Raw genomic sequence first — 14,995 nt, forward strand, 5'->3', positions numbered from 1 at the left:
ATGGGCAATGAAGGAAAAGATGATGGGAAGTACAGAACCATGATGGATGCTAGGTGGTTGTAGTGTGTGTCTGGGTAATGTTCTCCACTGCTCTACTCAGTTCTATGATGCAAGAAGGAATACTGCTTACTGTTGTCAAGGGATAAGTTAAAAACTACTACTTTCAGTTAATGATGTCTGGACACAAAATGGGCAAAAAGCTCACAAACCCAGTGTAAAACCGTATGTACAAATATGTATGTCATAAAGGAACCAGACCTGAGTTCTAATAGGGCATTTTCCCGGCTGTCTGGACTGGTGAGCTCATTGATCCACTGATATATACGTTCTCTGTCCACTTGAGGCAGCACAGTTGGTTGTTGTGGTGTCAAGAGTCTCGGCTAAAACAAAATAAACAAGTCTGGAAATTTGCATATTATGTAAAACAGAAGCAACCCCGTTAAGTAATCACTTTTTAAAAGGCAAAAGAATTAATTTAATAATGCACAGATGGTAAAGTAGAGCGAATGCTAACCAGAACTCATGCATGGAAGAATATCACCATAACCACCAACACATCAGCAACAACATGATAAAAGTAATCCAAAACATAGGTATCCAATGCTCACCTTAAAACAGATTAAATAATATAGGAAGACTGTTCACGTGTACTTGAAAAATCAGGGGTAGTACCACCACCAGCACCTTCCCTGATATTACATTGAGCATAATGATATCATTTCTGGTTTGAGACAAATTTCTAAGCTTTGAGTGGCATTTTAAAAGTTGGGAAGTACAATATAAACAAACTTTATAGATAACAACTTTATTTCGTGAGTGTGACATTTCGATACAGATTCTTGTACTGTTGTACATCAGTACTTTGCTTCTGCATTTATATTAAATTAATATTATATTGGTTCTGATTGTTATTTCTTTCATTTTTTTACTTGTCATTTTTAATTACCTCCCTTTGCTATAGACGTTTGACTTCTTTACATTTGTTACACTCTGTCATATGGTTTACACTGTAATTGCTATCACTTTACGTATCGTTGTCACTCCATCTGGCCACACTGATTTCTTTTCATCTGTGGTTTCTGAAGGTTTGTCTGATCTCCATGAGTTGTCTGTAGGTATTGTTTTGACACAAGTTTGGTGGTTTTTTTGTCCAGTTTACATACTGGTTGCAGCTAGTGATTGTGCTTCTGTTGTTTAGGTGAAAAGATAGTTCTATGTCTCCTGGGGATGAGAAGTGGAATAATGACAAGCCCATAACTCAGGAGGACAAGCAGAAGATGTGAGCCCATCCTGCTACTACTACCATAGCAAACATCTTACAACCCCTTCCATCTTTCATCAGAGCAACGTATCCACGTCACTACATAAGGGGAAGTCTATCAAGCAAAAGCATCCTGGATTTCCTTCTGGTAACCATATGATCACCATGTCCCTAATAGAAAGTTAAACTTTTGAGTATAGGGGATTTCTCAACCAGCAGATGTACTAATTTCAGCTGCTTAGGATTTCACACTTTTCTTGACACCTGTAAAATGGAATCATACTTTTGAAACTTGGAAATGGGCTGTGAGATGTCTCATTTGGGATGATGACTACCCACCTGCTTTTCTGAAAAAGGTTTTCAAAAGTGATGCATGAAGTGTTTTACTGTTGCTGGGTGAGAAGGCTATACTTAGCACCATTGTGAGGAAACTGGAAGGATTATATGGCACTATGGATAATCCAGAATAATTACTGCAATCATTTCACACTACTCACCAACACAGCTCTGAATCTGTCACATGGTCAATTAGACTGGAAACCCAACTACAGAGAGCGATACAATACATAGAGGAAGCCATATTGATGCTACGTCTAGAAAATCTGAAAAATATATTCTCGAGCAAATTCTCTAGCAAAACAACCTGACATACATCTTATTCAGGAAAGGCTTTTTAGGATTTTCAACACATCACAAGAAAACTGGAAAGTGAGATGCAAGAAGACCTATAACCAAAGTTCGGAGCAATGGTCCCACAGCAACCTCAGATCATGGATAGGAACATCACACCAGATACAGACACTTCTGGTGAGGAATCTCAGCAGTTACTAAAAGTTTTAACAGACTGGACAAGATGGAACTTGCACAGCCAAAGGAAAAGCAAAACACTACTCACAAACTACTGGAGCAGATCTTGGATAGACTGTCAATCTTAACAGCACAAAAGAAAGAGCTTGCTACTGATACTGGTATCCCACTTCAAGGCCGACATCCTGGTATACGTGGACAGGGGAAAACGTGGAGGAACTTTACACTAGAATGGCCTACTTCTGAAGGGCTAGTAGAGGCCAATGAAAAAGACAGCCCTTGCCCACAGATCTTCAGGACACAATGATCAGAGATGCTAATATGGTGTTGATTTTCTGCGCTTTTAGATGTAGCATCCAAGTTAACAACCATCAGTCAAGGCTTTTTACACCATCAACCTCATCAGAGCTTGAATGTCAGCCCCTAACTGAGTTTGACCTTCAAATAAGTGGAGCTGGAGACTTGGATGGATGGATGTCCTGTGAAGCATGGAATCAAGCTGACAGATGAGACTCCTCTCAAGCAGCTTCATCGAAGAATCCCTCCTGGTAAATTTTAGGAAGTAAGGTAACACTTACATGAGATGATTCCATGTGGAGCCATCAGAAAATCTCACAGAGTATACTCATCTAATGTGGTCTTAACTTGCAAAAATGATAACAGTCTCCATTTCTGTCTTGACATGACAATGCTGAATACAAGGACTGTTCAGGATTCTTACTCAATTCCAAGAACTACTGAAACTTTATATGTCTGTCCAATTGAGATGGTTCAGGATACTGCAAAGTTGAGCTTGAGGAAAAGGACAAAGAGAAAACCACATTTTCCACTGACCCATGGTATTTTCAGAATGTTAACAGAATGCCATTCGGCCTAACCAATGCCCCATCAACTTTTCAAAGGATTATGGAGAAATGTATTGCAGATCTGAAACTTAGAGAATGTCTAATCTTGATGACATATTCATATTCTCCAACACATTGATGAGCATGTGGAAAGACTGGAAGCAATATTTCAAAGACTTAGAAATAATGGACTCAAACTACAACAATCTAAATGTGAGCTTTTCAGAGAAAGGGTTAAGTATCTTGGTCACATTCTATCCGTGAATGTAATTGAACCTCATCCAGAGGAAATCAGAGCCCTGAAGACCTTGCAGTACCCCAAAATACAGATGTTGTCCGCAATTGTCTTGGATTTAATGGCTACTACAAGCAATTTGTGAAGAATTTTACCAAGATTGCTAAGCCACTGAATGATTTGCTCATAGGACAACCAAAGAAAAGCAGGTGAACTACAGGAGGGAACAACTGAATCTGGTCAAGAAGACCAAACAGTATTTGATACTCTCATGAAGCATTTAACTGAACCACCAATTCTCACCTATGCTGACTATACCCAACCTTTCGAGGTACACACAGATACAAGCACACCTGAACTTGGAGCAGCTATTTATCAGAAACAAGAAGGATGTTTAAAGGTTGTAGTCTATGCCAGTAGAGCCATATGGAAGAGTGAGAAGAATAATCCAGCTCAAAAACTTGAATTCTTGGCACTGACAAGTTCCACATATATCTCTTCTTGAAAGAAGTATGAAGTGAAGAGAGATAACCCTCTGACACACGTCCTCCCAATTCCTAAGCACTTATTTCCAGCGTCACTCTCTAAATATGACTTCAGCATAATTTATCGCTTGGGAATCCAGAACCAAGATGCAGATGGATTGTCCAGGATTATGCAGGAGATTTAACCAAACTGGATGTTAAACAAATTGAGTATCTGTCAAGATCACCAGATGACATGTACTGAGGTTGAAAGTCTTACCTTTGACGAGGATGCCATATGTGCAGAGGAACCATCCTTGTCTTTAGCATCAAAAGCCCACAACTGGAAAAAAGAATAGTCACCGGATAAAACACTAACCTTGGTGATATGACTCTCCAACCTAGGACACAAGCCAAATGCTTGCCAATGTTCTCTTGAAGATCAATCCGACAGGAAACTTCTTTTGGAATGGGACATGTTGATTCTAAATAATGGAGTTTTCTATTGGGGTTTCATTAGTCCAGATGGGCTGTGCATCAAGTTGTGTTACCAACCATTCACAAGGAAACAGTTCTCAAGGCCATCCATGTTAACTCAGGACATCAAGGCAGAGACCACACTCTTGACTTAATTTGAAACAGGGTTTATTTCTGGCCTGGCATGCATGAGGACGTAGAGAAATATGTTTGCAAATTAGGGAACTGCATCGGAAAAACCTGTAAAAGGGAAATCAACTGATCTGAGCAAGCATTCAGACTACCAAACCAATTGATGGACTACTTGCAGTAAGAGGAATCAAGACTTAGGATTTGGCAAAATTCGTGTTATCACAGGTCATTTTGCACCATATGCTGTTGCCATAAGAATAAAGAATCAATCTTCCAGGACAACAACAAGAGTTCTCTTTGATAATTTCATTTTGCACTTGGCATTTACAGCCAATCTCTATAGTGACCAAGGTAGAAACTTTGTAGGCAATATCATCAAGGAGTTATGTCAATTTACAGGAATTCAAAAGACTCAAACCACACCATATAACCAAGGAGATAGTACAATGAGAGAGATTATACCAGACTCTTATGTCTAAACACCTTGCAGAAGAAAAGAAAGCTGACTGGAAGACTTACCAGTCTCTCCTCTAGTCCAAGACTACAATGCTACAAACATGACAATACAGGACACTCACCTTTCTATCTTACGTTTTGTCAACACCCATGCCTGTCTGTTTATGATTTCCTTGGAGTGAATAAAATTGTGGATGACCGCACTACTACTTATGAATATTTCAACAAGTTGAGAAAGGGACTGAACGTTGCTCATGGATATGCATCATACCAAGCCTATAAAGATCTTGTTTGCCTGCTACGACTTACTGGAAACACAAGCTTGCTGACAAGTGGGAACAGGATGTGTCCCGTGTTGTGGACAACTAAATCAGGACATCCCAGTGTCTTCACACTGCAACAGGCAAAGGACCTAAGAAGATACTTGAGAAGAACATGCATTTGCCACTTGTGTCAATGCCAGTGGAACCAGTGTTTGAACATCAAACAATGAAAGAAAAGTGAGAACAGAGAAAACAGTGTCCCTTGAAGGTTACAGAATATCAAGAACTCATGGTGTCAGAAGATGAAACTGCTGGATGTCTCAGATTGATGGATCCAGTGGAACTGATCTGGGTCTGGATCACAATGAGATAATATAGAGGAACCCATGGAAATGGTAGGAACTGTCATGAAGCTTCAGGACTCATCTTCATTTGCAAACATGGAATATCTAACATTTCCCCAAGACACTTACTTCCAGCCCACACAAACAATCATCTGCTTCAGTCAAAAAGGAGTCCTGTAGAATTTCTGCTCTTGATGAAGATGTAGTTGCAGACTTCTATCACAAGTCAAAATGGAACACTGACAGGGCAAGGTTCATCCATTCCAGAGTTCCTCTGGTTTGGCCCAGACAAGGCAATTGATGCCTATCCATCTGGTGTTTTTCCTGATAAATGGAATTTTCCTCTGACAATAGTGCAGCGGGAAATGGTATCTCAGAATCATTCAAGGCTTTTGTACAGTTGTATTTTTTGCTCTTAAAGTTGTGGGCTCATGTGTGTATGCAATTGTAAAAAGATTTGGTTCACTTGTGTCTTTTTGATGCTACAGCGAATATAAATGTTGAAGACAACATTACCCAAACGGGGAAGGTGTTGCCGGATATATTACTAGTACATTTTATATTCAACATCTTCTCTAAATTTGCTCTTTTTCCTTTTACATATGCTTCTCTCACTCTTGCTCTCAGTTGTCAGCAGTATCTCGTAACTTGGATGTGACATTTACACTTTCAAATGTCACTTTCACACACCACATTGCGTTATTTAATGTATATTTTGACATGTAAAATTCGGATAATTACTCGGGGGATCGAATTTTTAAACAGAAATCAGTGATCATTAATATGCTATTTCAATAGCATATTAATGATCACTGATATCTGTTTTTCATCAAATCACCAATTGTAATTCTGAAACCTACAACTGGTTGGGATGTTTTGAAAAATACATGAACGCTGAAATGAGCTATCCGCCATTTCGGAAAGTGTTAACAAAATCACATTTCACAAAAGCCAGTCCTGAGACCCCTATTACATCACGTACATTTCATACTCGGCTTTAACAAATACATTATTCAATTCCTTGTACATTTACAATAAAATAATAATTGGTCTTTTTCACCAATACCAAGTGTTTAGATGAAATCAAACGAAATATATTGGGTGTGAAAACGAAAGCTGTACTCATAAGACTGCACTAGTTTCACATGTAAACAAAGAAAAATTCACATTTTACAACGTGTTGCATTTTCTCAAATTTTCAGACATCCATTCCTCTTATTGGCTCAATGTGTTTGGTATATGCATGGGACGGGTTTTGTAGCATGAATTAAGAAATTAAAATAGATATACCGTTATTGCAATGATTTGGTAAATTCAAACGAAATTGTCAGAGTCCTCAGACAGGTGCGTGTGATCATTTTATTTTCTGTGAACAGTGCATCAAATTCTGACAAACCAAGACCTTTGAAACAATTAGGTGGGATACAAACTATTCAATCGACATTGCAAAAAACATGAAACAAGCAATGACATCAACAAAAATGGTGAATTTTTTCAGTAATTACATTTGAAGATATGGCTAGTATTCTGTTAATAAATGTACAAAATTAGTCAAAATACATCAACACAAGCAGCAGAATATGGGAATATAAGAACAAATTTACAAATTGGATAGGGCCATACATTTCTCTATTACATGCTTTCTCATGTTGTATGATTTCAAAATTTCTTTCAATTTGTAATACTACTTCTACTACTGGTTAACAGTGGGGATCTTTGTATCATGTGTATTGGAATAGTTTGGTTCATCGTGAACAAAACCTCACAAAAATGTAGTGCCCTTATCCACAGCAAATTCTCTCCAGGTGAATTGAGTTTCTATGACAAGAGTAAAGCCCCCTTATCTTTCTGCATGTATGACCTCTCTGTTGCTGTTTGACACTGAAGAGGAAAATCCATTTTCGCTATTTTGGTAAGACATTTTTATATCGAATGTAAACTGTTATGGATGTCGTTCACATAAAAGGGTGTTTTGTTCAATCACACTTTCCATAAGATGCCAAATAAATAAATTATCACACAGTGCTTTTCGCAGTGTATGATAAAAAGTGGAGAATTTTTACTGATTTTTATTGCATATCCAAATTTCTAACAACAGTTAGCAGCACTTGGATTTATAATATGTATACTTGCTGCCGGACAGTTATTGCCATATTTTAGCGGTATTTACAAAAATATTCCACTGCTCATTAAATTAATGAAACAGGATTAATTATGATACTTAATTAGCTATTCACTGATGTGTCGAACCTGTTCACTGCCGTCATCGTGTTTTTATAATATATAACGCGCCAGAGGGAAATCATGGCAGCACAAATAGGTGTTTTCTCACAACTAACTGTAACAGTTGTCGCCATTTCAGAATTTCACCCTATTTCTGGTGTCCCCCGCCGTGGGTTCATAACTTTATCTTTAAGTTTTCTCTTATGTTACTTACCGTGAAGAATTTTCTTTTGCTGTCCTTTATTGTTGTCAAATACTGTGGGCTGAATTGTTATTGACTGGAGTGAGTGAGTTAATATGGTTTTACGCTGCTTTTAGCAATATTCCAGCAATATCATGGCAGGGGACACCAGAAATGGGCTTCACATATTGTGCCCATGTGGGGAATCGAACCCGGGGCCTTCGGCGTGACAAGCAAATGCTTTAACCATTAGGCTACCCCACCGCACCTTACTGACTGGAACTGCGCACGCATGATACTGTTGTATTGGCAATAACTGTTTAACAGTGAGTAGCACATTTAACATTCTATATTTTTTTGTAATGTTATAGCTGTTGGCAGATCCAGGGTCACACAAGTGCATTTCTTGTACATCATTCACTTTTCAGACCTTGGAATAAATGTGCGTCAGAGAGAGAATTTGGCATCCAAGGGGTTAACACCATCATCATCCACACTGTTTAATCGTTAGCCAGGACCAAAGACAGTATGACTTATCATTTCATCAGTGATTGCCAACCATGGTTCTCGGCTGACCCATGGTTCATTGGTAAATGCTGCACTCTGGGTTTGCATTTTTACTGCATATATTACGAATCCATTACACAGAACATGTGGTCACACTTTATATTGTTATGATAGAGTTGAATGAAAGCTCCATATTTTCATTTGCTGTGGAATTCCCCTTAATCTGCAGGTAATATCGCCAAGTCACACAAGTTTGATCGTTATGTAATTTCGATCGCCCATTTTGAATGGTAATTGTCGGAATACGTAGCGATAACTTACGATATCTGCAGCTTTGATCTTCTGGTGACTCCACTTTCATTCGCTTGGACCGGATATTTTTTCGTGTCAAGTTACCAAATGTAAGTTATAGCTCATTTTCAACAAACAACTACTTTTTAACCCTAGATCAATAATGACTTTATCAGCTCAAATAAAATGTAAACAGTATAAATTTCACACGTTGTAAATTGACAGCACCCCTGTCTTCTGTTTGTTTACGTTGCTGGTCTAATTGTGACATGTCCAGACACGTGATATCCTTGTCAAAATTTAAAACTTTGGAAACAAGTTAAGGGCCATTTCGTATAGAAAACTTAATGCTTTTTGAGAATTTCCGTGAATTTGTACCTGATGAAGTTCGAGCTATTGCCTCATTGATAAATACAACCTTGGCACTATGTACCCACCCTACATGTCAGCACGTACAGAACACATTTACGTTTCTGCAAGCCAGTTCGTGGTGTTTGTCTACATTCTGAGGTTTGATGCCCATCACAATGAGCCCGAAGAATAATTCCCCTGCATAATACTTCTATATAAGCTGAATATTTGTGACTTTTCATTGTTTTTAGAAGTATTGAAACATAAAATGAACGTTTCATGGACATAAATACCATAAAATTAATTGGGACTGTTCTAGCTCTGAATTTGACACAAGAGATCGTCCTTACAAGTCATCCTGTTACGCGACAAGCCAGCCAATCATATGATCGAACTTGTGTGACGTAGCTTTCTGGGTCACTTGTGTTGACAGTAAGAGGGCGGCCATGCCGCGATTGTGAAAAGCAGTAAAATTACCTGGATTTTGGAAATGTTTGACATAAATAAACAAGTTTACAGGTAAGAGATTTGAAAATAAAATAATATGAATAAAACTTTGAAAATTCAGCGACAGTTCTTAAGTGATCAAACTTACATGACTCAAGGATACTAATACCCACCATCTAGTACTGGATATGGTTGTATCAAACTATAATGAAGCATTAACATGCCATTACACGTTCATTAGCTAATGTATCATTAAATTCTGTTGTACTAACGTTTTAATGATGCTCTGTTGTCATTAGTGCGTCATTAACTTAATGAAGGTTCTGGGGTATCATTAGAGCGTCATTAAACTTCCTGGAAAAGTGAACATTGCGCCGCACTGAATCTACCTACAGCTATAAAATTACACAGAAATGTAGAGTATTAAATGTATCTCATGGTATAAACTCAGTTTGAAAAGTAGACACTGCTAAATGTTACCCTTACTTTTGGTATGCGTTAAAAACAGTAAATTTCTCTGCTTTTTATCGTGCACTGATAAAAGTACTATAATTTCAATTTGGCATCTTTACGGAAAGTGTGAGCGAACAAAATTCTGCCTGACACCTGAATGACATAGGTATGTATTAAATTAGTTTGTGTGCTTATGTATAACGTTATACACTCAATCTTAAAAGTGACTCGCAATATGTGTTGAAAATGGATTTTCCCCTATGACGTCAAATGGCTACATAATGGTCACACGCTTATATAGATAAGGGGGCCTCATTCCGGAATGCTTAATACTCAGTCATTGTAACTCAGATCACTTGGCGAGAATATGCTGTGAATAAGGACACAATATTTTCGTGATGTTTGGTTCACGGAATTATTGAAAACAATGATACTCAAAACATTTGTGACAAACGCGCACCTGGCCAATGATTATACGCCATTGTTTTGTCTATACACAACATAAACAAATTCAATGAACAAGACATTTCCTTTAAAAACGTGTGCATATATACATTTCATGAAATAAATAAATAATTTTTATTTATTACGTCAGGTTTACTTAGGTTTAAAATACTAAATGTTGATAATGAAATTAGTTTCATGAAACCATATGTGAACGATACGCAAAGTATACATTAATAATACAAGTGTAATCCGCAGGAGAGTGTTATTGTGTTTACTCTTATTCAACCGACCTTCACCTTAAAGAAATTGCCACATATGTCCAACAATGTTGATGTATGACATCACTACCAATGACCGATTTCTCATGAAATGGCGGCTTCGTGGATATGGGTGCCCACGATTTTGCAAGGGAACCTTTGTCCATAAATGTATGATGTAAGTAGTTGGAAACATTCTGACTATCTGCGTATAGTTGTTTGTTTTTATTGTGTTCATTGAAAAAGTCAGAAATGCTGATAATTGCTTATGTCGTTCTCCATGATTTTGCGTCTTGCATGGCGTCACGCTGCACAGAACTTTCGTATGAATATATCAAATTTCATCAGTATTGTATCTGTTTTAAGTTTTCTAGTCCTTGCTACGATACTCTTTCCGTGCATATTCTACAAATATTGAGCTCATGCATGCTACGAATAGACGAACTGATGTCTAAAAAATTGAGAAAATGCTGCACAGTATAAAATCTGATTTGTGCTTTGTTTATATTTCTAGCAAGCGCTGTGTAATGAGCACAACGTCCTGTTTTCACACCCAGTATGTTTCGTTTTTTCTTAGACACTTTAGTGACAAATACCATTTGGAATTTGATTCTAAAATGTATGAGGAATTCAGCGATGCATTTGTCACAACTGAATATGAAATATACATGATGTAATTGGCGTCCTATGACTGGCCTTAGCGAAACTTGATTTTGTACACACTATCCAATATGACGGAAAGCTCACTTTGGCGTTCGTATTCGTGTATTTTCCAAAACATCCCAACCGATTCTAGGTTTATCGGCGACGTTTCAGAATGATTTAGACGTGTTTCTTCACAGCAGTCGAAATGTTTGTTTTTGTTCCGAGGGGTTTAGCCCTAAAGATGCCATTTTGACAGACGACTGAGAGTAACACTTACATGTTTACAGCGCGGAATTGTGGAAATTTTTTACGGAATCCCCGATTAATGAAAATATTTACATTAGGACGTCATTAGATAATGATACACTAATAAGTGTTTGATACAACCGTTTTTAATGATGCTATTAACTAATGATGCATTAAGGATTTAATTTATGATTAGGGTTTAATGTTGACATTAGTTAATGAAGCAATGATACAACCGGATCCAGGACAAATAGATCTGCAACATATATCCGTCACCAAACTTCTGTTTTTGACATTATTTTTCATGTATCTGGTGTTATGACAATTCATAATGAACATCAGCCAGAGGAATTCACAATACTGCAGTCAACGTTTAAAATCAAAGGCGAAAATCATTGTGATCATGCTACAATAAACAGGCATAATATTTCTGAATACCGAGAAAGAGAACATAAACAACCAATGAGAATCATTACATGTGAGCACAGAAACAATGGCTGAAGTACTTGAAATATATCAAATGACAGGAATATTATGCTATCCTAGTTATTCACTGAATTTAACCGTATTTTGTACCTTTAACCCCTTTAGGTACAAAAGTAACATACCCAACAGAAGGCCTTAGGCTTTATCAGGCATCGTGCAAATTTAATACTGACTAGTGACTCGGCCGAGCTTGAATACTCATAGTAACTAACAGCGGATGGGCGTGTCATGATTTATGTTTAACCGACATCTGTTTCGAAGTTTCATAGCACCATTTAAGGAAAAAATACCTGCTGTTGTTGACCGAGCGCATTCATTGTCATTTTCCTCGATCTTCGAACATAAACCCCCCAAAGCGTTCGAACTCAAGAGGTCGCTGAATTAACCGGAAGCCGGCAAATAGTTTTCCGCAGTTTCTATACTGGATGTGTTTGGGTGCGCAGACAAGAAATGGCCAGGAACGGTGGACAAATGGGATGGGCGAAGAATAATGATGCGTTGATCAAATGAAGATCAGCATGAGGACAAATATGCACCAAGAAGTAACTTCGTAACTAACTCAAATCAATTGTATGTAAGATCATTTTTTAAACTGAAATTTTGTTCAAATTTTCGGTCTAAGTTTCACGCTAAAACGGCACATGATCAAAACGGCACAAATCTTGAGACAAAACGCACCATAAGGAGCAAAAGAGAGTTAAAGGGACACTGATCCAGAGCAATTTCCGTGGACTGGTTGTTGCTGTTGTTATTGTTTTTCTCCCGTGAGTACCCGGATGATAACCCAGAATTCATGACTGGTTCGTTACCTTTGTTGCGCCACCCTCATGCGCAATTGATAGTATAAGTATAGACTGATCATCAAAGATGAAATCTTTTTTGCTCGATAATCTTGATTTTGTTGTAAAATTATGTAGACTTTGATGAATAATTTGGTTTCTTATAAAAACAAATTCACTTTGATAAAAAAATTTTTTTTTTTTATTTACCATATTTCATGTACAGGCAAACATGTATAGATAAGTTTCATAATAATACAATGGTATATGTATACATGTATGAAAATGTACAGTTGGCTGAAAAAGTATAATTGGCTGGATTATCTTCCAAGTAATAGATGTAATGTTGACCAATATTGAAAAAACAATTGTTCAGTTCCCGCAGATAAGTAAACATATCTTGACATATCATAGTGACGGACAATTTCATTTTTTAAATATTCGAACTTTGGTTTGAAAACATTTATGCTGCATCTATAGATATAATGTTTGACAACTGAAATGATTTCATTAATCGGATTATTGTTTTTTCCTTTCATTCCCAATATAACGATTTTATTTGTAAGTTCCAGTTGTAACTGTACCGAGTTCAACCATGATTCTATTTCTTTCCATAATTTAAAAACAAATTCACATTCCCATAACATATGGTTGATAGTTTCTCTTTCTTGTTCACAAAATGGACATATTGGTGAGGATGTGTATCCCATTTTATAAAGTAGTTGTTTTGTTGGGAGGATATTAATATTGTGGATAATTCTATATTGCAACCATTTCAAGTCTATGCTTCGCGAACATTTATTCGCGATAATGTAAAAAAAATTCCAGTCGTTTTTCAGTAAAATCACTCTTTAGAACTCTTTCCCATTTTGAAAAACTTGGCAACCAAACAAAGTTTGAGTTCAAGAGGGCGGCATATAGTTTTTTACTCCCAATTATGGTGTCAATTTTTGAGATATTAAAAGGATAGATTGGTTCGCTTAATTTCTTTTTAAATTGCTTTATATTCAGTGTTCGAGCATATGTTATAATTGCTTTTTTCACCGATTCATACGTTAAGAAATTGGTTTTTATTGAAAACGTTTTGGAAAATTCTTTATATGTGAGCAGTCTGCCTTCTTCATGTATTAAATCGTTCACAAAAACGACACCTTTTTTGTCGGCTTGGGCCTCATTTGGTTAAAAATTCCTTAGCCGCTACGTACATCAGACCCGCCACTGCGACGATGGCTGCCCACAGGTTTTGGCCGAGCCACGTGACAGCTTTAGCCAGTGTGCTCAGCAGCCATGAGAGGATGCTACCCAGGATGCCGGGCAGGGCTTCGGCGGCCTTAACCCACGAGTTTAGCCAGGGCCTTCCCGAGGGATTTCAGATGTCTTCTCACCCAGTCTCTGGCGTCGCCACCACTTGGTGGGGTTGGGGGTGTTGGTATGCCAAAGCCTCCCATCAGCGACACGACCAGGGTTGATATGATGAAGCCCAATGCCGTCAGAACGCTGGCGATGGTGATCCCTTGCTCCTGTCGGCCAACGTGGTGTCCTGGTAGAGGACTCGATCAATGGTTTCCCGCACACGGCTGATCTGGGACCGAAGCTGTTCTCGGAAGGAGGACGCCACTTCCAGTCGGGTTGATCTTTCCTCTTCCAGGTTGCGCAATCGTTCCCTGATGATGGTTTTCAGAGACTTGTCGTCTACCTTGCTGAGTTTGTTCTTTTCACGGGCTATGTGTTCATCGATCGCGTCTAGTTTGGCCGTGTTGTCCACGAGTGACCCACGAATGGTTTGCATGGCCTTGTCCAGCCCTGGCAGTTCCCAAACGGTAAAATCGAACCCAGGTAAGGGTTTGTTATGGAACGTGCCCAACAGTTTTTCGATGGCACGTTGGGGCACATCCCCATCATCGTTGAGTTCGGCCCTGGTAGCTTGCAGATCTTGGACAACCTTCGGTGGAAGCTTAGGTTGATAATCTATGAGGTTTGGTTCACCGCGGATAAAGTCGCCCCCATGGCGACTGATGAGTGTTGATAAGGCAAGCGGTTTTCTCGTGTGTTTGCTCATGAGATCGACCCCCATGGTTAGCCCTCAATCGCAGCATGCCATTCTCGTCGAGAGTAAACTTGGAATAGTCTCGGCCCCACGGCTCGACGTTGTGTTTACGCCTCAACTTGTCGTAGTATTCGTCGACGGTCTGCTTCAGGAGTCTGTTGCCTTGCGAGAACGAGGTTTCCTCGTCACCCCCGAACTAGTGGTCCCCCCAAGTCATGCATCTGGATGTCATTGTAACCACCACCTTCGGCCATTATATTTATTATATTAAACTTTTATATTTTATGTATATAACAATGTCACAGTACGGAAGAAAGTTAGACCCTTTCCGGAGATGAAGGGAGCCTCTAG

General features: G+C 38.4%; 1 protein-coding gene across 2 annotated transcripts in view; it reads right to left on the reverse strand.

The window, feature by feature from the left end:
* Nucleotides 1–12,252, reverse strand: part of LOC124263232 (CCR4-NOT transcription complex subunit 9-like) — a 64,962-nt gene extending 52,710 nt beyond the window's left edge. Inside the window, exons 1-3 of one of the 2 annotated variants that reach the window (XM_046697824.1) lie at nucleotides 12,109–12,252; nucleotides 3,893–3,955; nucleotides 259–380 (exon numbers count right to left, since the gene is read on the reverse strand). In XM_046697824.1, coding sequence (XP_046553780.1) covers nucleotides 259–380; nucleotides 3,893–3,955; nucleotides 12,109–12,141 — 218 coding nt within the window. In that variant the 5' untranslated portion in view covers nucleotides 12,142–12,252. The remainder of the gene's footprint in view (nucleotides 1–258; nucleotides 381–3,892; nucleotides 3,956–12,108) is intronic. The other variant, XM_046697825.1, reaches the window with a different exon arrangement.
* Between the last annotated feature and the right edge of the window lie 2,743 nt (nucleotides 12,253–14,995).

Source organism: Haliotis rubra, unplaced genomic scaffold (genome assembly GCF_003918875.1).
Source record: "Haliotis rubra isolate DU_JTF1 unplaced genomic scaffold, ASM391887v1 Scf873, whole genome shotgun sequence".
NCBI classification, from domain to species: domain Eukaryota; kingdom Metazoa; phylum Mollusca; class Gastropoda; order Lepetellida; family Haliotidae; genus Haliotis; species Haliotis rubra.